The sequence below is a fragment of the Bufo bufo genome, chromosome 5 (genome assembly GCF_905171765.1).
Source record: "Bufo bufo chromosome 5, aBufBuf1.1, whole genome shotgun sequence".
Classification (NCBI taxonomy): Eukaryota; Metazoa; Chordata; class Amphibia; order Anura; family Bufonidae; genus Bufo; species Bufo bufo.
Window position 1 is genome coordinate 52,502,333 of NC_053393.1, and position 25,233 is coordinate 52,527,565.

General features: G+C 45.0%; 1 protein-coding gene across 1 annotated transcript in view; it reads right to left on the bottom strand.

Annotated features, from left to right (window-relative positions):
• Window positions 1-12,968, bottom strand: part of RSPO2 (R-spondin 2) — a 151,465-nt gene extending 138,497 nt beyond the window's left edge. The window contains exon 1 of the mRNA XM_040433837.1: window positions 12,875-12,968. Coding sequence (XP_040289771.1) covers window positions 12,875-12,968 — 94 coding nt within the window. The remainder of the gene's footprint in view (window positions 1-12,874) is intronic.
• Between the last annotated feature and the right edge of the window lie 12,265 nt (window positions 12,969-25,233).

Here is a 25,233-nt window from a genome sequence, read left to right on the forward strand (position 1 = left end):
ATATAATGTTATTTTAAGTCATTTCCCTATCCACATTTGTTTGCAGAGCACTTGCCATGCTCTTAACAACATTTTGCTGCCATTTGCAGCCCTCTAGCCCTTTCCATGACATTTTTAGAGCCATTTTAGTGCTCAAAAGTTCGGGTCCCCCTTGACTTCAATGGGGTTCGGGGTCAAGTTCGGGTCCCGAACTCTAACTTTTTTGTGAAGTTCGGTCGAACCAATCGAACCCAAACATCCAGGTGTCCGCTCAACTCTACCCTTGTGTCCAAAACAAGCAGCAAGTACTTTTTTCACAAAATTGTGACTTTTGCAGTTCTACACTGCACTCACCACTTTCCTGAAAAAAGGGGGGCATGGGGGAGGGAGGGTGCCTCCTGCAAATTTCCTATGATTTATACCAGAACCATGTGCAACTTACAGCTTATAGCTGCTGTAGAGTTGAGTTTCTAGTGCACTCATTTTTTAAGAGCCTTGCACCTCCTGATAAATTGGGTGCATCACACTCCAGCGTTAACCACTGGTGTATAAAATACAACTCCATCCAATATGTCCGCTTTACAATCTTTTCTGAAAAGCTCGATAAGAACTCACCCAATATATATAAAACCTCTCAATAGAAAAAAAAAGAAGACACATGGAAGAACGGTGTGGCTTCAGAGATTTCTCTGGGTACCATACTACGGATATGTGCATGAACCCTTAAGCTAGGGCTCCCTGGGTCACGAAAAGAATTTGTAGGATTAGCACAACTTAATGATTCTATGGGGGAAAAAAAAAAATTATAGGAAAAAACAGGCCAGACAATGTTAAAAATAAGCAAAGCGTTCATCACCTCCACCGATCCCCTGCTGCTGCTCCAGTGCCTGCTTCTCTCCACTTCCTTTTCTGGCTTAACACATCGGAAAGGGCAAGAAAGGTCTCAACAAGTCCCTGGCCGAGACAGTTCACTTCTGCCAGTGATTGGCTGAGTGGGCATTTCCTGTACCATATAGGAGAGAACAGCGGGAACCCTGTAAGCATAGGATTGGGAGCAGTGCGGAATCGGTGAGGTGAATATTCCTTTTCAATGTTTTTGTGGGGATTTTTTTTTGCATTTTAGGACCAGCATTTTTATTACGCCTTTTGCTGTCAAGTTTTTGTTGCTTTTTCTTTCATATTATCATCACTGACACAATAGGATGGTAATGGCTATAAACCAGATCCACAAGTTCAACCAGCATCTCACTGACGGTGTTCTACAGCCTCACCCTGGTACAGGTTGACCGATCTGGACCACGGCGAGACTCTATTGGTGCAGGGTAACAGTAAGTGGATCTATTGTGAGCCCCGTTATCAATACCCGTGCTCAGGCTTTTCTTTCAGTTGTTTCCTATCTGACTGCATGTTTTTCATTACCCAATTCAGTCCCCTGATGACCCCTGCATCTGTGGGGGTAATGCGCAAAACACAGTCATCTTTTTCAGGGCAGGTATTTTTTGGATAAGGCGTCTATGGTTAGGAGTAGGGGTTTCGAGCCCCTGCTCCTTTGTTCCCTCCTAACATCTGTGTCACGAAAAATGCCACAAACTCCCTGAAAAAAAAACAAAAAACACTGTTCTCCAAAAACATAAGAAAGCGAAATAAAAAAATAAAAATATGTTTATGTGTTCTGTATTTTCCTTCAGAAAATCTGGCCACAGCATTTTTTTCTTTTCATCAAAACATGATAAAAACCCGCAGCAAAAAAAGTTGCATTTAAAAAACTCTTAGTCAGGTCCATAAATATTGGGACATCGACACAATTCTAACATTTTTTGCTCTATACACCACCACAATGGATTTGAAATGAAACGAACAAGATGTGCTTTAACTGCAGACTGTCAGCTTTAATTTGAGGGTATTTACATCCAAACCAGGTGAACGGTGCAGGAATTACAACAGTTTGCATATGTGCCTCCCACTTGTTAAGGGGCCAAAAGTAATGGGACAGAATAATAAATCACTTTAATTTTTTTATACTTGGTTGCAAATCCTTTGCAGTCAATTACAGCCTGAAGTCTGGAACGCATAGACATCACCAGACGCTGGGTTTCATCCCTGGTGATGCTCTGCCAGGCCTCTACTGCAACTGTCTTCAGTTCCTGCTTGTTCTTGGGGCATTTTCCCTTTAGTTTTGTCTTCAGCAAGTGAAATGCATGCTCAATCGGATTCAGGTCAGGCGATTGACTTGGCCATTGCATAACATTCCACTTCTTTCCCTTAAACTCTTTGGTTGTTTTTGCAGCATGCTTTGGGTCATTGTCCATCTGCACTGTGAAGCGCTGTCCAATTAGTTCTGAAGCATTTGGCTGAATATGAGCAGATAATATTGCTCAAAACACATTCTCCATACTCTTCTCATCACTCTGGTACAAGTTGATCTTGGTCTCATCTGTCCATAGGATGTTGTTCCAGAACTGTGAAGGCTTTTTTAGATGTCGTTTGGCAAACTAATCTGGCCTTCCTGTTTTTGAGGCTCACCAATAATTTGCATCTTGTGGTGAACCCTCTGTATTCACTCTGGTGAAGTCTTATCTTGATTGTTGACACACATACACCTACCTCCTGGAGAGTGCTCTTGATCTGGCCAACTTTTGTAAAGGGTGTTTTCTTCACCAGGGAAAGAATTCTTCGGTCATCCACCACAGTTGTTTTCCGTTGTTTTCCGTGGTCTTCCGGGTCTTTTGGTGTTGCTGAGCTCACCGGTGTGTTCCTTCTTTTTAAGGATGTTCCAAACAGTTGTTTTGGCCACGGCTAATGTTTTTGCTATCTCTCTGATTGGTTTGCTTTGTTTTTTCAGCCTAATGATGGCTTGCTTCACTGATAGTGACAGCTCTTTGGATCTTATATTGAGAGTTGACAGCAACAGATTCCAAATGCAAATAGCACACTTGAAATGAACTCTGGACCTTTTATCTGCTCATTGTAATTGGGATAATGAGGGAATAACACACACCTGCCCATGGAACAGCTGAGCAGCCAATTGTCCCATTACTTTTGGTCCCTTAACAAGTGGGAGGCACATATGCAAACTGTTGTCATTCCTACACCGTTCACCTGATTTGGATGTAAATTCCCTCAAATTAAAGCTAGTCTGCAGTTAAAGCACATCTTGTTTGTTTCATTTCAAATCCATTGTGGTGGTGTATAGAGCCAAAAATGTTAGAATTGTGTCGATGTCCCAATATTTATGGACCTGACTGTATATGTGAAGGCACTGATTTTTTCGCATTATGTTTTTCTGAAAATATGCAACTATTCTTTACAGCATTTTCCAACTTTTTTATATAAAAAAAAACAAAAAAAAAACTGCAGACAGATATCAGCTGTTAATGAGAAAATACAGTATGGAACACACTACAAACAGCATGTTTTTATGGCACTTTTGGGGTTATTGAAGTTTCTTCTCTCTTTTTTATGCAGCATGGACGGAGTTGGTAACCGAAGAGCTGCTCCAACCAAAGTGAATGGGAGCGATGCGACAGATACCAGCTCCGACCACTGCCCAGTGGATGGAGCTGTGTGGTTCCAGCACTGGTGCTACTCTGAAACAGCTGATATGGCAGGGGTTCCAGGAGTCAGGTCCCTGCCAAGCATAAGCCATCAATATAAAAATCCAGGACAACCCTTTCCAGGAGTTTTATACTGATGGACTATCCTAAGGATAGGTCATCTATATCTGATCAGCGGGGGTCCGACTCTCAGCACCCCTGCCAATTAGTTGTTCTCCAGTAGCTTCAGAAGAAGAAACAGACACCAGATCTCTACAGCTCCATCTGCTAGACTGTAGGGCAGGCCATCGATATAAGGGCTCATTTACATGACTGTAGGCAGTTAATTTCCGCATTGAAGACAGCAGGTCCGCAATATACGGGCACCGGCCGTGTGAATCCCGTATAACAGATTTGGACCCATTGACTTGAATGGGTCCGCAAGATACGACACAGTGCGGAGTGGAGGCACAGATCGGAAGCACTACAAAGCACTTCTCTGGGCTTTTGGATCTGTTCCTCCACACCACATAAGATAGGACATGTCCTATCTTTTGCCGTATATTGAGGATTGACTTGAATGGGTCCAGGCCACAACATGAGATTCACACAGCCATGGATGGCCAACGGTCGTGTGAAAGAGCCCTAACAGTCCTGCAAAACCCCTTTGAGATCTGGAGACCTACTTCCACTTCGAACAAGACAGTACAGTCATTGAACGTTGCAAATCATATCTATTCTGCACCTGCAACTGGAAGGAAGCATGCAAAGAAGAATGGAATGATCACCAATGGATACAATCCCTACAAATTGAATTGTCGTTGGTCGGGTCTCTAGACAAAATGAACACCTTTTGTTTCTCAAATTCCTTTAAAGAAAAACTTGTATGAAAGGAGGGAAAGCAAGAGGGGATTTACACCAAATGAGAAGAGAAATGTTGACAGTGTGTACCCACCGGTGAATGCGCTTACCATAAATATTGAGGGGCTTTTCGCAAGTAATCAAATGTCCACCATTGAGCAGATTCAACCCATGCTCCTGCGGTTAATCCACTTGTTCAGTGTGGTAGGAGATCAATTAAAACCAGCTTAGGTTATTGTAAACGGGACAATTCACACAAGTTGGGTTAGATCTCTATTCACTTCTCTGGCTCACAATACTTAAGCTGGGCAGTAAAGCATCTATCACCCTTCACCGTCTAGCCAGCACTTTAAGTAGTTCCACATTTAATTAAAGACACAGTATACCCTTTGTTGGCAGATTGTCAGGTCACTTTTAAGCGTTTGCAATCAAATTCAAGCCGGTAAAAGAAAAAAAAAAAAAAGTTAAGAATTCTACAAAACATCTGTTGGAACAACTTCAAAATAGAAAAACCACTTTATAATCTAATGTTTTAGTTACTCAAAAATTTACAAGACCTTAAATGTTTAAACCGTTTTGCTGGTGCATTTTACGAGAGGTCGGTACGTGTAAGTAGTGCGAGGTTTATGGTGCGCCCGAAAAAAAAAAAATTCAAAAAAATTTAAAAGCACAGGTATGTAATGATCTTGTTAGCAATAACAGTTCTACGATTAGATGCCGGTTGAAAGACATATTGAACATGCCTTCTCCCAAAAGCCTTCTCCCAAAAAAAAAAATTAAAAAAAATCTAAAAAGCTCCCATCCAGATGTAGAGTAAAAGCTGAAATATAATACCAGTTAAAATACAAGCCCCTTTGAGAACTCATTTCATGGGCGCACAATGCATAACAAAACTTTGGACCAGCGTCTCACTTTTTTTTTTTTCTTAAAGGGCATCTATCATCAGATTTGTGCCTATGAAACTGGCTGACCTGTTACATGTTCACTTGGCATCTGAAGGCATCTGTGTTGGTCCCATGTTCATATGTGTCTGCATGGCTGAGAAAAATAGTCTTATTTTAGGCAAATGAGTCTCTAGGAGCAACGGGGGCGTTGCCGTTACACCTAGACGCTCCACTGTCTCTGCAGTCCATGTGCCAGAATAAAGTCTACGGCAGCTCAGAGGTGCCGTACATTTCTGTCTTCATTTGCGCTTGAAAACTGGTGCAAATGAAGATAAACGTGTGTACCCACTGACCCTGTCCACTCCCCACTTTTCAGAAACCGGCGAGTACAGTGCAGAAACACCACTTGGGCCAAAAACGCAAAGTTTGCAACTGTTTTATGCCAAAAAAAAACACATGACGCAAGAAGACAAAACATTTCCCAAGATCTCTAGCAGTTATTGTTAAGGTCAACCTGGTCGCCTGGAGGGTCAAGTACCAGCACAGCTTGCGGCACCAAACTTTCAGGGTTTGTTGTGCAGGAAGACGGGAAAGAGAAACCAATGCTGAGGTTAGCAAAAAAATAAATATACAAAAATAGTTCCTAACTAATGGGTGTACAGGACAAAAACAATCCATCTATTGGTTGAGATAGGACCATACATGAAAATGCAGCAAGCTCTAGAAGGTATTCCTAAATCACCCCCTTTCATTCTCAGGAGGTCAGTCTCACTGAACATCTGGTAAATCTGCCTACATAGGTTTATCTGTTGCTCATAGATGTCACACCCACAATAACTTATTGTAGGGTTGGAAACAACCCCCAATGTATCAGCTACCTCTGAGGAGTTATTTTTGTAGGGTGAAGAACCACTGACTGGTTGTCAGGCATAATTATTTAACGTACTTGACCCTGCCAGAAAAAAAGAGCAACCTAATGGTTTCACTTGAATGCCAAACCCCAAAGAGTTTACTGATGCTGCATTTATAATGTGCACATCATTACAAAACCTTACACGAATCCATTATTAATATAGTAAATTATTTCTCCGTTGAGGCGCAAAGTGAGCAGACCTAATGCATTATCCAAAAAAATAAAAAATAATCAAGGAGACTGAAGTTAGAGTCAGAACGGAGACTTAAAAGCTGCTTAAGACTTTAATGGAAGAAAAGCACAAAGAATTCCAATGTTTTAGAGAACGTTCAGTTATTCTCAATACAATCCTATCAAGAGATATTACTAAACACAACCGAGACATCTTGAGATGATATATTCTTATTGAGATGATGCACGGCTGGGTCTAGAGACTTAAGATAAAGCCAAGTCCTCGCAGTCTCTTCCTAAGACAAAGGTTTCTTGTGGCGTCTGTAAGAACCCGTTATGGAACACATACCTTGCTTTGTTTAAAAATTCTTCAATTTGTTCTCCTTGGAGACTTCAGAGAGATGGGTTTATGGTTATTGGCTGTGAAATTTGAAGGAGGAGCTCCATACATTGCAAGTTAACATTTTTTGTATTGAATTCCGTTGTCAAACGGTCTTAAGCCAAAGCAGGAAAATCGAGATGGTTTGGGAAGAGATCAACCTCATTAAAGTGGCTATTTCTATTTCCATGTTTATTGCAGGACTTTTAAAATAGGTAGACCTTAATATTCTAGGTAAACCTTATAAAAACCAGGCGTGATCGACAAAAACGGTTGTGTGCTACTTACATATGAGAAAAGTCTACCAAGACTAAACCTCACCTTTGAACTTAATGAACTTATGGGAACTGCATTAACAGGAATTCCCAAATATGTCCATTATGAAACTTGCTCTTCTACGAGAATGAACCTTTCTATCAGTGGCGTAGGGATCGCCATAGCAATGGCTATGGGGCCCTACGCCACTGGGGGCCCGCCGCCGACTGAAGATTAAAAATAAAAAATGTGGCGAGAGGGCCGGGCGTGGCGCTGTGATAGGGGGCGGTCGGACTCGGAGCCGGCGGTTCGCCGGAAGTGGAGGAGGCGGGGTTGCAGACTAGGAGCGGCACGTACTAGGAAGCTGCGAGTTGAGCTGCTGGAGTGTCGGTGGCTGGCTGGCTCGGCGGGCGGCGCATGCGCAGTACGGGCTACAGTTCAGTTGGTTCAACTTCAAGTGGCTGAGGTGAGGGCTGGCTGGGGAGTGGGACTGAGTCTGACTGAGTCTCCGACCGAAGCGGCAGGGGCAGCGTCAGTCAGTGGAGAGATGTGGAGACTAGAGTACTGTAACTGGAGTCACTCTGGAGACTAGTGTAGTGGACAAGTGGAGGAGACTGGAGTTTTTTCATCTGTGTGTGTGAGCTACCGCCGGATCTCAGCATCTGCCCAATTCACACATATACCTGCTCAAGCCTGGCAGGCGCAACTGCGCCCGCATTATTTAATAGTGTGGTGTGGTAATGGTTAATGGCATTGGCGAAGACACAGACACAGCCACCTAATCCTATCTGTGTCTTCGCCAATGCCATTAACCATTACCACACCACACTATTAAATAATGCGGGCGCAGTTGCGCCTGCCAGGCTTGAGCAGGTATATGTGTGAATTGGGCAGATGCTGAGATCCGGCGGTAGCTCACACACACAGATGAAATAACTCCAGTCTCCTCCACTTGTCCACTACACTAGTCTCCAGAGTGACTCCAGTTACAGTACTCCAGTCTCCACTGACTGACGCTGCCCCTGCCACAGCCACCTAATCCTATCTTCGCCAATGCCATTAACCATTACCACACCACACTATTAAATAATGCAGCTGCGCCTGCCAGGCTTGAGCAGGTAAATGTGTGAATAGGGAAGATGCTGAGATCCGGCGGTAGCTCACAGTGAGGTACAGCCAGATCTCAGCATCTTCCCTAATCCATATTCACACATATACCTGCTCAAGCCTGGGAGGCGCAGCTGCATTATTTAAAGGGATTCTGTCAGATTTAACCCCTCTAACCTAAGCATATGCTCATGTCCAGACTAATAAGAAGAATCCTAAGCTGGCCTTAATAAACCTCACTGTGGCTCTATTCGCCCAAAAAACAGGTTTTTATAACCTGTCAATCACTTACTTAGGTGCCCAAGGGGAGGTCCGTTAATACAGGGTTCCCCGTCTTCAGCACCGCCTTCTACAGCTCAGCGCCGCCTCCGCAATCGGGATCTGGCAGAGGGACGGGGAGGATTGCGGAGGCGGCGCTGAGCTGTAGAAGGCGGCGCTGAAGACGGGGAAGGCGGCGCTGGGCAACGGTCGGCAAGGGGTGCGGCCGGGCACCCTGTATTAACGGACCCCACCTTGGGCACCCTAAGTAAGTGATTGACAGGTTATAAAAACCTGTTTTTTCGGCAAATAGAGCCACAGTGAGGTTTAATAAGGCCAGCTCAGGATTCTTTTTATTAGTCTGGACATGAGCATATGTTTAGGTTAGAGGAGTTAAATCTGATGACAGAATCCCTTTAATAGTGTGGTGTGGGGATGTTGGGGTGGGAGATCCGGGAGGGGGGGGGGGGCCATAATTTTTTTTTTGCTATGGGGCCCATTCATTTCTAGCTATGCCCCTGCTTCCTATAGTAAACTAGGACAGCTTTCATGCAAAGTTTTAGAATCCGGCCCATGACCCCCATACAATAGGAAGAATACAGACTGGCCAACATGGCAGCCTGTATTCTGTAAATGACCCAAAATGGCAGGAGTTCGATTTATCTCGCCACTGCCATGCCATAATGTTGGATCCCCCCCAACTCACAAAATTCTGATAGTATATTAAGAATTGCTCTTCATGGGTTCCCAATAAACGACCACAGGTCCACTATGTAGGTGGGGGGGAGCTTTAAAGTGGATTTATAATTTGACTTTCATAGATCTCAAAAAACTGAGCACATTTTAGATGGTCATTACAGGATAGGTCTATGATCTGCCCAGGCAAATAACCAGACTGGGAGATTACATTTGCTGTTACCTGAGCCCTATGGGAGGTTAATCTATAGATATCCTTTTGGAAAAGAACAAGAATCGAACTCAATTTGCACCCCCCAAACATGATATCTCACTAGATCAATGCTATCCATCACCACAAGTGGTGACATCTTAGCAAATAACATTTCATCACCATTAGTGGTTTCCTTCAGTTCTCTACTGCATCATTATGTATAGATGAAGACTAATGAAAATTACATAACTACAATAGGTTATCCCAAGCCATCAGGTCCAGGGCAGGAAAAACACAATTCTGATATTAGGAAGGTGATATGTACAGCTTGTGTAGAGTTCATCTGAACATCAGAGGGAACCGAAGCTGGCAGCTCTGCTCCTCTGACCAGCACAGGCTTCGGTCATTGAGATTAATGATTCCATTGCCTTCAACAATATTCCCAGCAGCGAGCTCATGTAGAGTTTGTCAGGAACACCACATGAACATGCTGCTTTTCGAATGCCGGAACACTTCTCTGGTGAGAGATCAGTAACAGTGACCACCCAAGCAGATACTTTATTTCTTCCCAAAATTATTACATTTCATTCACCAACTAAAGTCACGACACACGTGCTGCCATCACCTTTCAACGGAGAACACATTGCAAACTGAGGTGATCCATCTGGAGAAAAGTATGGGGTCAAGGTGTTACACCCATGATATAAACAGTTGAATATGGATGCAATACGCTAGCCTGAGGAAGCCCTAACTAGAGAAACAAACATTGAGTTACCTAATTTTACCAGTATTTTATCACTTTTTACTACTCACTTACTTCTGTCCAGACAGCCAAACCCCAGGAACGTAACCAAAGCACTTGCATTTATTTAGGTTTATTAAATTTAGCAGTGACTAGGTCAAACTTGATGCCAAAAGCAGTTTTCACCAGAAACCGTGAGAGAATGATCTAAAGAAAGTGACTGTGCCAAACCGTGGTCTGATACAATCTACAGATACCAAGTGGGAACCCCATGAGAAGATCACTCTAGGTTTCTCCAACAACTACATCAACACCTTACCTCATCATGTTACTTCTATGAATTTCCATTTCTGGGTGTTTTATTCAGATTGAGATGTTCTTTAATTAACTTATAAGCAAGAACTTTATCTTTAGTTCTTAGAACACATGGAGGGGGACGTTGAGGAATTTTGTGTAGGAGACAGCGAAGAGAAATACAATAAAGAACTAGACATAGGATTCAAGAAAGTAGAATGAAAAATGAAGAGACCTCCATATAGTTCAACTGCTGTGGCCAATTTTGGTAAAAAAAAAAAAAAAAAAAGTTACAAAGTGCCCAGCATAAAGGTAGTCTGACCCATTTCTTGGATCCAGTAATCCACATTTTTATTTAGACCATCCTAGCTGATTGATATGAATCAATCAAGGGGCTATGACTGATCTTCAAATCTACTATAAAGCCTCAGCCACACGATCTGGTTTCCTGATGTAGTTTTAGAAGCCAAACTCAAGAGTGGATAATAAAAAGGAGAAAAATTATAAAGGACAGATACAACATCTCCTCTTTTTTGAATCTCCTCCTGGTTTTGGCTTCTAAAACTTCATCAGGAAACTTGACCATGAATCGAAAAGATTTGATTGGTTGCTAGGAATAACTGCAAATTTACATTGCTCTTTACCTCCTTATGTATGTAGGTTTCCTATAACTCGCATTTATAGAATACAATATGGCGTAAATGTCCCAGTGATGGAGAAACAACCTCTGAGATCCCCACTGATGCCAAAAGTGAAGATGCCTGGTCACCTTTTCAAGTGGTCAAACACGTGGCATCACTTTCCATCAAAAGTCTATGAGGATTATAAAACATCCAATTGCACTCACACAACCATTTCTAAGTCTCCCACTTGTAATGGAGTGTAACTGTGCACCTCCTGGGATGAGGGACAGGGCATCCTTAGGATCACCAGGAATGGAGGACAGGGTATCCCTCAGGATCACAAGGAATGGGAGACAGGGCATCCTCATCCCTCAGGATTACCAGGAATGGGAGACAGGGCATCCTCATCCCTCAGGATTACCAGGAATGGGAGACAGGGCATCCTCATCCCTCAGGATTACCAGGAATGGGGGACAGGGCATCCTCATCCATCAGGATCATAAGTTATGGGGGACAGGGCATCCTCAGGATCACTTGAAATGGAGGACAAGGCATCCTCATCCCTCAGGATCACAAGGAATGGGAGACAGGGCATCTTTATTCCTCAGGATCACCAGGAATGGGGGACAGGAGATCCTCCTCCCTCAGTATCATAAGTTATGGGGGACAGGGCAGCCTCAGGATCACTTGGAATGGGGGACAGGGCATCCTCACCAAGGCTCCAGGCATCCAGACTCGAGAAAGCCCCTTTAAACTAGACATTTGATATTGGAACCAGTTCTTCACCCACGATACAGACCCTCACATACAACCACCTGTAGTTAATAAGTCCCAGGCTTGACATAATCGCACATGAATGCGTTCTGGAGCAGATAAGAGAGAACACCGACTGTTCCTGGAGATCTAGACTGGAGCACTATGTGGTCTCTACACAACATAAAGTTTCACTCATAGTCAAGCTGAAGTAAAAAGATCCCACAAAAACCATGTGCAGGTCTTATGGGTGCATGGAGAGTAAAAGAAATAAATCACTCCCTCTGTACAGACGTAGCAGAGCAGTGTTTGTCATTTGTTAAAACTAACTGAGATGCCCTTAATGTGCTATCTTTGCTTTTTACGTGGGACTGCAGACAAACCATCTAGATTAATCTAGATTATCACTGCTGAGAGATCACATGTAGCCACAGAGGGTTAAAAGACAAACCCAGCACTGCTATATGCATATTGTGTAGAGATCAGCATCCTAAGTCCTCATTCACATTTCCATGGAAAATCAGTCCACGTTTCATCCGTGAACAGTCTGTGTGTCCGTTTTTTTTTTGCCCTCCGAGTCTCATCGATACTCCACGGACTCTGCTCGGCTGAAAATCTCCAGAGCATCTCCTACCAATAGTCCATGAAAACCATGGCCCAAACACAGGTGGCATCCACGTTGTGTCCATGCACGTCACCCATGGTCAGTGGAAAACCACTGGTGTGTGAAAAAAACACGGGTACGTGTGCTGTCCGTGGAGAACACGCACAGCACGCGTCCACTGAAGTGTGAACGAGGCCTAAGGGGTCCGATGCTTTTGGCCAGGTTGACCTGAAGACCAGAGCCGTTACCTTTGAAGCTGAGCTGATGTTCTATCCCCATGAAGATATGGTAGCACCTCAAGGGCAGAAGACGCCAAAAATACACAACTAATTACCCGTCTTATTATTCCTTACATCATTTTGCATAAAATATTATTACTACTACTTCTATCAGTCGCTTCCCACCAGATACTATCCTGACATAGCACTACCACTAGGTGAGGCACTACTCCACCTACTGTCCACACAGAGAAATGCACTTTCCTCCTCCAGTATACAGCAGCATGCAACACTGGAGCTGTGACCAACTCAGCTCTGCTACATCTCCTTACTCATGACATGTGATCACAATTCTCCCTCAAAGGATGGCAGATTCAGCTCTGCTACATGACATGTCCCCCCAGCACTGACCTCTTTTGCTCCTTCTCCAGCGGTTGGGTTGGCAGTGGCCGTAATCCACACAGTTCAGGACCAGGAGAGCAAATGAGAAGAGTCTGAATCGCATTTGTGCAGGTAGGTGTTCACAGCGACTTACAGCAATAAATACAAGGTGTCAGTCCTGGGAAGGGGGGAAATATGACTTAAACGCAGAGCAGTGTGCACGGGGTCCAAGCGCTCAGCCAAGCCTCCATCTCCGGGAGGGGAAACGCACAACCTGGGGGGGGATGGAAAAGAAAATAGACACTTTTAACACTTCCAAATTGAATTCCCACAACTCCCATCATCCCACTAGCCGGCAATTAGCACTTGCGACAAATGAATTAACGGCTCTAATGACCCAGGTCAATGGATTAGCAGAGGCACCTGCGACAATGTCTCACCTTGTAATGTCGGGAGCGGATCACATCGGATCTCAATCAAGTGTGTGGCCAGGATCAGGGAAAGTTTGGAGATCCAGTGCTTCCTTAGTTGGGGGGTTCCTGGTCCTCTTTGTGGGGCGCATTCATTGGAATTCAGGCAAGTGCCATCCCCAGAGTAGCAGAGCTGAGTGTGGGGCCGGCTCCCTGAGGGGCTGCTGCTTCTGCGCGAGGTGCCCTGGTTTGTTGCAGCCTGTGGAGGGTGTAGTGACCTGCAGGCAGCTCTGATGCTCCAGTAATAGTCCTCTGGTCCTCAGCACACCCAGCATCCAGGACTCCTAAATAAAGCAATGCCCTGCACAGTGATCCTCCTCCTCCTCCTCCCCTTGTCCAGCACAGTGCGCAGCACACAGCACGCTCAGCTCACCTACACCAGCTCCACCACCTCCTGCCGAGTAACCCTTTAACTGCATGGAGCAGAGGGGGCTCTATGTCCTATGCCTGTTACCTTCCAATGCACTAAAAGTCCCAGCATACCCTGCCTGCTACCACCCATCTGCCCTGGCACAACAAGTCTCTCAGGGGGTTAACCCCCTGGTATCACAGACTAAGTGGCACTAAAAGTCCCAGCATACCCCGCCTGCTACCACCCCTCTGCCCTGGCACAAGAAGTCTCTCAGGGGGTTAACCCCTGGTTACCCCAGCTAAGTGGCACTAGAAGTCCCAGCATACCCTGCGTCTGTCGCTCTACAGCATGGCTCCCCACTGCAACCCATTTGTCACCAAAGGACGGCATTACATATTTTCTGGCTCTGTGTTAGGGCTCATGCTCACGACCGTATGTATTTTGCGACCCGCAAAACCTAGATGACATCCGTGTGGCATCCGTTTTTTTTTTTTTTGCGGATCCATTGTAACAACGCTTGACTGCAAAATGGACAAGAATAGGACGTGTTCGGTCTATTCTTTGCGGTCTGTACGCGCGGACGTACAGACACGGAACGCGCACGGGGTCTAGAATTGACATTTTTTTATTAAATCATTTTAACCCTTTCATCACTTGCCCCAGGAATTCACACTGGGTAGATAGGTGGGAGAAACTTCAGCGACTGGAAGTTCCATTTATCGGATTGGAGTCATTTAGGCGGCGAGCACACGGATTTCGGCAAGCCCCCATTCAGGTGACTGGGACAACTGCTAAAGGGGGTCGTCTCATCTCATACTTCATGTGCCGCCAGTGTCCGATAGGTGCGGGTCTCACCTCTGGGACCCTCCGCTATCTCCCCAACGGCATGTCAAAGTAAAGGAGAGCGCGGCCACCTGCAGATCATGGCTGCCCTGTGATATTTGGGCGTGACCAAGATGGACGCGTAGCACTACACATGGGTGAGAGGTACTAGAAGTCTCAGCATGCTCTGACAATCTCTGTCCATCCCTCTGACTTTTAGGCCTCATGCACACGACAGTATTTTTTCGCGGTCCGCAAAACGGGGTTCCGTTGTTCCGTGATCCGTTTCCGTTTTTGTTTCCGTGTGTCTTCCTTGATTTTTGGAGGATCACCAGACATGAAGGAAAGTGAAAAAAAATCTAAGTCAAGTTTGCCTTGCAAATGATAGGAAAAAAACGGACACGGACGCAGATGACAATCTTGTGTGCCTCCGTGTTTTTTCATGGACCCATTGACTTGAATGGGTCCGCGAACCGTTGTCCGTGAAAAAAATAGGACAGGTCTTATTTTTTTGACGGACAGGAAACACGGATCACGGACGCGGATGAGAAACGGTGCATTATCCGAGTTTTCAACGGACCCATTGAAAGTCAATGGGTCCGTAGAAAATCATGGAAAACGGAACAACGGACACGGAACACAACAACGGTTGTGTGCATGAGGCCTAAGGCCTTAGGCCTCATGCACACGACCGTTTTTTTTGCGGTCCGCAAAACGGATTTCCGTTGTTCCGTGATCCGTGACCGTTTTTTCTTCCGTGGGTCTTCCTTGATTTTTGGAGGATCCACGGACATGAAAAGTGAAAAAAATAACTAAGTCAAGTTTGCATTGAAAATGATAGGAAAAAACGGACACGGATCACGGACACGGATCACGGACGCGGATGACTATCTTGTGTGCATCCGTGATTTTTCACGGACCCATTGACTTGAATGGGTCCGTGAACCGTTGTCCGTGAAAATAATAGGACAGGTCCTATTTTTTTCACGGACTGGAAAAATGGATCACGGACGCGGAATCCAAACGGTGCATTTTCCGATTTTTCCACGAACCCATTGAAAGTCAATGGGTCCGCGAAAAAAAACAGAAAACGGAACAACGGCCGCGGATGCACACAACGGTCGTGTGCATGAGGCCTTATCCTAATGTCCGCCTGTTGTTGCGGCACCGGCTTCTTCCCGGTACAGTCCGCCGGCGCCGCTGTGGTCTTCACTGTGCGTTAAAATTGCTACTGCTCCAAAATTAGAACAAGTGAAGCTCATTCAATACGTGCGCCATTATTGCAGCGTGGTTCTCGACAAATAGATTTTAACCTTATAACTGCCAATGTGAAAACTTCAGGTTGCGGAACTATGGGGCCACCTGCACACGTTGCAGAAAACGTGCGATTTTTTTTTTCCCGTGCGGATTCCAGTGCAGAAAAACCCGCAGTGTAGTACAGGATCAGTAAGGTGCATGAGATTACACTTTGCTTCTTTGTCCCCTGCCGCGTGGATTGCAGCGTGGCAGTCAGGGTTTGCGGTTTTAGCTGCGGATTTCACCAATTTCTAATGAATGGTTAGATCTGCGGCAAAACCACCTCAACTAGAAATATGCAAAGTGCGCGTGAGGTTGGGCAGATCGCGGTCATTTTGCTGGTACTGTATTAGGGCTCATGTTCACGACCTTTGGCTGTTTTGCGGTCTGCCCATTGCGGATCCACAAAACACGGGTACTGGTCGCATGCATTCCACATTTTGCGTAACGGCCGGCCCCTAGTAGAACAGTCCTATCCTTCTCCATGCAATAATAGAATGGCCATGCGGACATATGGACATGGAATGCACACAGAGTCATTTACGTTTTTTTGCTGCCCTATTGAAGTGAATGGTTCCACATACCGCCCGGGGGGAAAAAAAAAAACGGACAAAAAATACATTCGTGTGCATGAGCCCTTACACTGCAGGTTTTTTTTTGCACATATTCACCCCTGCAGTTGCGTCAGTCATTTGACATAGAAAATTAGCGACTTTTAAGCTTTTTCCGACACCCTAGCCTCTAGTGGGCGGGGGCTCGGCTGCCCAACTTATTTAACAACATGTGCGGCAGAAAACTGGAAAGTGATGTGAAAACACCTAAAAAAAATGTCAAGACCTCCAGCACGCTGCATAAGACGAAAAACACCAACTAGTTAAGAAAAACACCAGTGTCACAAAAGCTCGCGTGTCCGCTGCGTTTCATACGTCCCAGAGATCGTCAGCGAACATCTGGAGCTGGTGCTTTCAGCGCAAAAAATGCCACTAAAAACCTGTGTGTGAAAGTACCCTTAGGCCTCCTGCACACGACCGCATGGCTTTTTCAGTGTTTTGCGGTGCGTTTTTCACGGATCCGTTGTTCCGTGTTTTGTTTCCGTTGTGTTTCCGTTTCTGTTCCGTTTTTCCGTATGGCATATACAGTATACAGTAATTACATAGATAAAATTGGTCTGGGCATAACATTTTCCATAGATGGTTCCTCAAAAAAACGGAACGGAAACGGAAGACATACGGATGCATTTCCGTATGTGTTCCATTTTTTTGCGGACCCATTGACTTGAATGGAGCCACGGAACGTGATTTGCGGGCAATAATAGGACATGTTCTATCTTTAAACGGAACAGAAAAACGGAAATACGGAAACGGAATGCATACGGAACACATTCAGTTTTTTTGCGGAACCATTGAAATGAATGGTTCCGTATACGGACCGTATACGGAACGCAAAAACGGCCAGTAAGCGGGGAAAAAAAACGGTCGTGTGCAGGAGGCCTTAGGCTGAGTTCACACGGGCGTGACGGATTTGTTCAGGATGCGTCCCGGGTGCATTGCAGCCAACCTGCGCGAGTAGGTACCCAATTGCAGTCAGTTTTGACTGCGATTGCGTTCCGTTCAGTTTTTATCGCGCGGGTGCAATGCGTTCACCTCACGCATTGCACCCGCGCGGAAATCTCGCCCGTGTGAACTCAGCCTTACAGGCAGAATACTCATCAGAATTTTCCAACAAGTGCCGGTCTATTGTCTATGTGAAAACATCCTTAGACGTTTTGTGTGCATTTTTTATTCTGGAAAAAACATTTATATATATTTGATCTTTCGGTTTCAAATTTATTTATTTTTACCTGTAACACTTTAAACGCTCATTTTTCAGATGTTTTCAAGCCCTACAGGAAAACCTAGCGGGGGGGGGGGACACCATATCTAGAAAATGCTGTATTTTGGTGAAAAAAACACCCAAAATGCAAAAACAACGCTTTGTATGTAGTGTTATAAACTTTATAGTGACATTTTGTCAAATTAGAAATAAAAAAAAAAAAAGAAAATATCATCTAAATACAGTGAAATCACCAAAAATGGAAAAAAAAGCCCCAAAAAACGGTGTAAAATGGCTGTAAGGACGCATGCACACGATGCATATTATGCAGCAATTTCTGTGTAATACAGAACCAGCAAAGTTAGAGGGTCACTGAGTTCTCAGAAAACTACCGATTACGGCTCATGCACGCGAACGTATTCTCTTTCCATGTCCGTTCCGGTTTTTTTTGCAGACCGTATGCAGAACCATTCATTTCAATGGGTACGCAGAAAATACTACCAACTAATTCGCAATTATGCGGAACGGGTGCGGCCCCATTCATTCTCTATGGGACACAGTGTGCTGTCCGCATCCACATTTCCAGAGTACGGCCCCAATCTTTCGGTCCGCAGCTCCGGAAAAAAATAGAGCATGTCCTATTCTTGTCCGCAATTGCGGACAAGAATAGGCATTTCTATGGGGGTGCCGGCCGGGTGTATTGCGGATCCGCAATTTGAGGATCTGCAATGCACTACGGACGTCTGAATGGAGCCTTACTCCGTGTGTCCGTATTTATGTTCCGCAAAAAAGTAGCGCATGTCCTATTATTACCTGCAAATCACGGTCCGTGGCTCCATTCAAGTCAATGGGTCCACAAAAAATACGGAATGCTTACGGAACACATCCATAGGTCATCCATATTTTGCGGATCCATGCCCACTTTGCTACATTACAGTACGTTAAAGTAATGATAACAAACTTCCTGTTTCCGTTTACGATCCGCAAAAAACTGATCGCACACAGAAACCATACGGATATGTTTTGTGGCATAACGGAACGGATGCGGCCACAAAACAGAAAAAAAAAAAACCCTCAGATATGGAACAAGGGATCCGTTAAAAACGGACCGCAAAACAACAACAGTCGTGTGCATGTGCCCTTAATCATTGCGGTTGTGAGTGCTAAGACCCCGCCGATCATTAGGACGCTCCCACACTGCACTTACTATGTGCGCGCTTCTCTCTCCTCCTTCTAGCTATCCGTGGGGGTCTCAGTACTCAAACCCCCACCGATTGAAAGCTTTGATAGGTCTCTATGACATATCAAAAAATGTTCTGAAAACTCGGTGACCCTTTAGGCAAGGGCGACACTGGTCACGCGGCCTGGATCGCTGAGTAGCGGTGATCCCATAGAAATGCATGAGATCGCTGCAGTAATCGCACGAAATCCAACACGGCTGGAATTCTTGCAACCGTTGCGGCGATCCTATTAGTTTCTATGGAATCACCTCTACTCAGCGATCCTGGCCGCGTGACCAGTGTCGCCGTGTAGCCCTTGCCTTAGGCCTCCTGCACACAACCGTTTTTTTTCCCCGTTTACTGGCCGTTTTTTGCGTTCCGTATACGGTCCGTATAAGGAACCATTAATTTCAATGGTTCCGCAAAAAAAACGGAATGTACTCCGTATGCATTCCATTTCCGTTTTTCGGTTCCGTTTAGGCCTCATGCACACGACCGTTGTTTTATTCCGTGTTCGTTGTTCCGTTTTTCATGATTTTCTGCGGACCCATTGACTTTCAATGGGTCCGTTGAAAACTCGGCTAGTGCACCGTCTGCCATCCGCATCTGTGATCCGTGGTACCAGTCCGTCAAAAAAATAGAACCTGTCCTATTTTTTTCACAGAAAACGGTTCGCGGACCCATTCAAGTCAATGGGACCGTGAAAAAAAACGCAGAGGCACACAAGATTGTCATCCGTGTCCGCGCGTCCACGTCCGTTTTTTTCCTATCATTTGCAAGGGAAACTTGACTTAGACTTTTTTTTACTTTCCTTCATGTCTGGTGATCCTCCAAAAATAAAGGAAGACACACGGAAACAAAAATGGAAACGGATCACGGAACAACGGAACCCCATTTTGCGGAACGGAACACAACAACGGTCGTGTGCAGGAGGCCTTAAAGATAGAACATGTCCTATTATTGCCCGCAAATCACGTTCCGTGGCTCCATTCAAGTCAATGGGTCCGCAAAAAAAACGGAACACATACGGAAATGCATCCGTATGTCTTCCGTTTCCGTTCCATTTTTTTGCTGAACCATCTATTGAAAATGTTATGCCCAGCCCAATTTTATCTATGTAATTACTGTATACTGTATATGCCATACGAAAAAACGGAACGGAAAAACGGAACAGAAACGGAAACAAACAACGGAACAACGGATCCGTGAAAAACGGACCGCAAAACACTGAAAAAGCCATACGGTCGTGTGCAATAGGCCTTATGAGATTTTCCATATTTCACGTACACTGAGTTTTTTGTTGTTTTTGTTGTTTTTTTTACGCCCAGAAATTGACATGCGGTGCAGAGTTTGAAATGCGCAGCATTTGTCAATTGTCGGTGCAAATTTTTGGTGCAAATGCAAAGGATGAAATCTGGGGCCAATCAGCGACAAAATCCACAAATAACAAATTTTGGATTTTATTGCGGTTTTGATCGCACGCGAAAATCTGGCCAAAAAATTCAGCATAAACTACTCCGACCCGTACATGTCCCCTAAGAAAATCCTTGACAAACACGTAGACAGAGGATTTGCTGCGGATTCAGTCTGTGCATTGTAAGGCAGCGATCCACAGCCCATTCATTTCTCCATCACATTATACACTGCTTGTTTCCATGGTTACGACCACCCTGCAATCCATCAGCGGTGGTCGTGGTTTCACACTATAGGAAAAAGCGCCAGCTTTTTCCTACAGTGTCCAAGCACGACCACCTCTGATGGATTGCCTGCTGGTCGTAACCATGGAAACGAGCAGTGTATAATGTAAATAAAGGAAGCAATATGGACAATCACAATACATTAGTAAGTGCCTTGTATCAACTTTCTCTACCTGATAAATGCCATTTGCTGAAATAGACAACCCCTTTAAAAACCTGTTGGTTCGAAATGCGCAGACCACTTTTTTGTGGTGTTAATACACGTAAGTTTTAGAAGACTCCCACGGCTGGATATTTTTCTTCATTTCAAGGTTTTCTCGCTCCAGGAGTCCGTACAAGGTTTTCTTCCTGCGGGAAAATAGGTTTAGGAGACAACACCCGAAAAGCATGATTCTGCATGCGGTGACCACATGTGGTCGGCCGCGTGGGTTCCCCGAGCGCAGCACGACCACGACATGACCGCTCCACGCGGCCGTACCCTAAGAGAGGAGGCCACAGAGGAAGAACAGTACATTACGTAGCATCCTACTCCTTCGAGAGGGGGCAATACTACTACTCCCAGCATGGCCACGGCATTGAAGATCCCGTACCCTCTCGTCGAGGAGGAGGAGGTCCTGTTTACATAAGCAGAGCTTCTAAGTGGCCATTTTTAGGATGTAAATGAGCTGTATATTGTGCTCGGCCGTATAATTTGATTAACATGAAAATACAAAGCCTCCTGCAGGCCACAAGGCGCAGACGCTCGTAGGTAAATAACGAAGGGAACAATTGCCGCCGCATCAACAGCCGAGCATTTAAGTGGCATTTGGGGAGTTTTTTTAGTTTTTTTTTAAAGAGTGGATGTTAATGAATTAAGTTTATAGAGCATGACAAAGGCTGGGGATTGTGTAATCAGGTTGTTTCCTCAATCCCGGGCCACTCAGAGGAAATTTAATGGATGCTACAGAGGAGAAGTGAGGCTCGTTTGGAAGCTGAAAGGGGTTTGTTCTGGAGCAGTTAAATATATTAGATATATTACAGAACATTAGATCTTGATCGCTCCAGTGATGCAGTCAGCGTTTGGACAGAATTGATTAGGTGATATCACAATGTAAAATTGGATCTTACCTCATCCCCTAGATTAAAGATACGAAAAGGACTTCTTAAAGGTGGTGATGGTTAGAAACTTTGCCTCTCCTCCCCCATATTAAAGAAATTCCCCCCCCCCTCCCCAAAACGTCTTATGACGGTAACGGTGTTGATCTCCTCTGAGGATATGGCCACACGGTTAGGTTTCCTGAATGCAAAATCAGGAGTGGATCGTAAAAGGAGAGAAAGTATAAAGGACAGATACGACTTCTTTCTTGTTTTTTGAATTTTACTCCTGATTTTGGCTTCCAAAACCTCATCAGGAAACCTGACCGCGTGTCCGTACCTCTATAGGGCAGAGGAGCAATAAGACCAGGTATGACCACAACCTCTGCATTTTCTACCGTATGGCCGTACCTTTATAGGGCAGAAGAGCAATGGGACCAGGTATGATCACAACCTCTGATTTTCTACCGTATGGCCGTACTTTTATAGGGCAGAAGAGCAATAAGACCAGGTATGACCACAACCTCTGCTTTTTCTACCATGTGGCCGTACCTTTATAGGGCAGAAGAGCAATTAGACCAAGTATGACCACAACCTCTGCATTTTCCTACCGTGTGGCCGTACTTTTATAGGGCAGAAGAGCAATAAGACCAGGTATGACCACAACCTCTGCATTTTCTACCGTATGGCCGTACCTTTATAGGGCAGAAGAGCAATAAGACCAGGTATGACCACAACCTCTGTATTTTCTACCGTATGACCGTACCTTAATAGGGCAGAAGAGCAATAAGACCAGGTAGGACCACAACCTCTGCATTTTCTACCATGTGGCCGTACCTTAATAGGGCAGAAGAGCAATAAGACCAGGTATGACCACAACCTCTGCATTTTCTACCGTATGACCGTACCTTTATAGGGCAGAAGAGCAATGGGACCAGGTATGATCACAACCTCTGATTTTCTACCGTATGGCCGTACTTTTATAGGGCAGAAGAGCAATAAGACCAGGTATGACCACAACCTCTGCTTTTTCTACCATGTGGCCGTACCTTTATAGGGCAGAAGAGCAATTAGACCAAGTATGACCACAACCTCTGCATTTTCCTACCGTGTGGCTGTACTTTTATAGGGCAGAAGAGCAATAAGACCAGGTATGACCACAACCTCTGCATTTTCTACCGTATGGCCGTACCTTTATAGGGCAGAAGAGCAATAAGACCAGGTATGACCACAACCTCTGTATTTTCTACCGTATGACCGTACCTTAATAGGGCAGAAGAGCAATAAGACCAGGTAGGACCACAACCTCTGCATTTTCTACCATGTGGCCGTACCTTAATAGGGCAGAAGAGCAATAAGACCAGGTAGGACCACAACCTCTGCATTTTCCTATTATGTGGTCGCACCTTTATAGGGCAGAAGAGCAATAAGACCAGGTATGACCACAACCTCTGCATTTTCTACCATGTGGCCGTACTTTTATAGGGCAGAGGAGCAATAAGACCAGGTATGACCACAACCTCTGCATTTTCTACCGTATGGCTGTACCTTTATAGGGCAGAGGAGCAATAAGACCAGGTATGACCACAACCTCTGCATTTTCTGCCGTATGGCCGTACCTTTATAGGGCAGAAGAGCAATAAGACCAGGTATGACCACAACCTCTGCATTTTCTACCGTATGGCTGTACCTTTATAGGGCAGAGGAGCAATAAGACCAGGTATGACCACAACCTCTGCATTTTCTACCATGTGGCCGTACTTTTATAGGGCAGAAGAGCAATGGGACCAGGTATGACCACAACCTCTGCATTTTCTACCGTATGGCCGTACCTTTATAGGGCAGAAGAGCAATAAGTCCAGATATGACCACAACCTCTGCATCTTCTATAGTTATGCCCCTGTAGGTGACTAAAGATGCCCATATGCCTTCAATAGCTGAATGCTGCTTTGGCCGACAGCTGTCTCCCCCAATTTCCATATACACGTTTGGTTCTGCTGACAGATCTTGCTCCAGGCTCCGAAAAAACATGCTTGGTTGAGCCGAGCATTTATGTGTGTTCAATGTGAAAAGTGGAAAAAGCGTCTGCAAGACCCTTCTGGTGGTGGCTTATCTCCCAGGAGAGGAAAAGGATCACACATTAAAATCAGCAAACCCTGCCAAAAATGGTGGGCTCACCGACAAGCAATGACGTGCCCACCATGTAGGCAGACCACACAATTGGTATGGAGGATCCATAGCTGGACTCCCATCTTCTCTTTCTGTCATAAATCCACCATATTTTACTTTAGCCGCCACTAGGGGGAGCTCTTTGCAAAGAGATTTTTTTTTTTATACCTGCCATTGCATTCAATGGTAACTGTATAAATCCTATGCACTAAGCTCCCCCTACTGGTGGCTGCAGGCAGACAGTTTTACTATATTTTGCAAGAAGGCAAGCACTTCACACGATTTATTATTTTAAGAATGGGTGCTTTATTAACAAAGCACCTGTTCCACTTTCCAACTCAATTTTTCATTAAAAATTTCCTTAAAAAGAATTCAGTAGAAATCTCACAGGAAGGGGGGAGGACATACAAAGTTTTGCAATGGGGCCTATTAGATCTATGTACTCCCCTGCATACAATACTAACGTGTATGAGGACTTTAAGTATGTAAAGCCAGTTCTTCACCAGGGGCTGGGACTATTGTTCTCAGATTAGGGCTCATGCGCACGACTGTGTTTTATGGCCGCATCCGATCCGCATTTTTTACGGGTCGGATGCAGACCCATTCACTTCAATGGGGCTGCAAAAGATGAGGACAGCACAACTGTGTGCTGTCCGCATCCATAGGTCTGTCCCAAAATACATGTCCTATCCGTGTCCATTTTATCGACAAGCATAATACAGTTCTATAGAGGGCAGGACATTCTGTTTCCCAAAATGTGGAACACACGCGACCGGTATCTGTGTTTTGCAGACCGCAAAAACGGCAACGGCCATGTGCATGAGCCCTTATGGAGTTCTTAAGGGGGCCATACACTTTAGATAATGGATGGTAAATTGCTCATTTGGCCGACAGCTATTCCTGCTGGACCCCTGTCCACACAGGATGTCATCTGTGGTGGAAAAATCTTCAACAAATGCGCGGCAATATCTGCATGAAGTACACGTATAGAGTGCTGCAGATTTCACCCTGTGCATTTCACTTTCTGCGAATTTGCTGCCTGTAAATCCATAATGGCAAATGCTCAATGTTTCATACCCTTTAAGAGGTTTTTTCACCTTTTAGATATTGATGACCTACCCTACAGTCCATCAATATCAAATCGGTGGGGGATCTGTCACCAAGCACCCCCCACTGATCCACTGTCCAAAACATCTGATAGGTGGGGAGGCCGGGTGTCAGACCCAACCTATCCAGTATCTAAAGGGATAGGTCCTCAGGATAGGTACTCAATATCCAATCAGTGGGGACGTGACACCCTGTACCTCTACCTGGAACTAGCACAGCGCCGTTCAAAGTCTAGTGGCCGTGCCAGGCAACTGCACCTCAGCTTCCATTCACTTCCATGGGAGATGAGCTGCAATAACCTTCCTATTCCATTCACAGTGCAAGTTCCAGGTGGAGGTGCAGGGAACAGCTTATTGATGGGAGTGCGGGG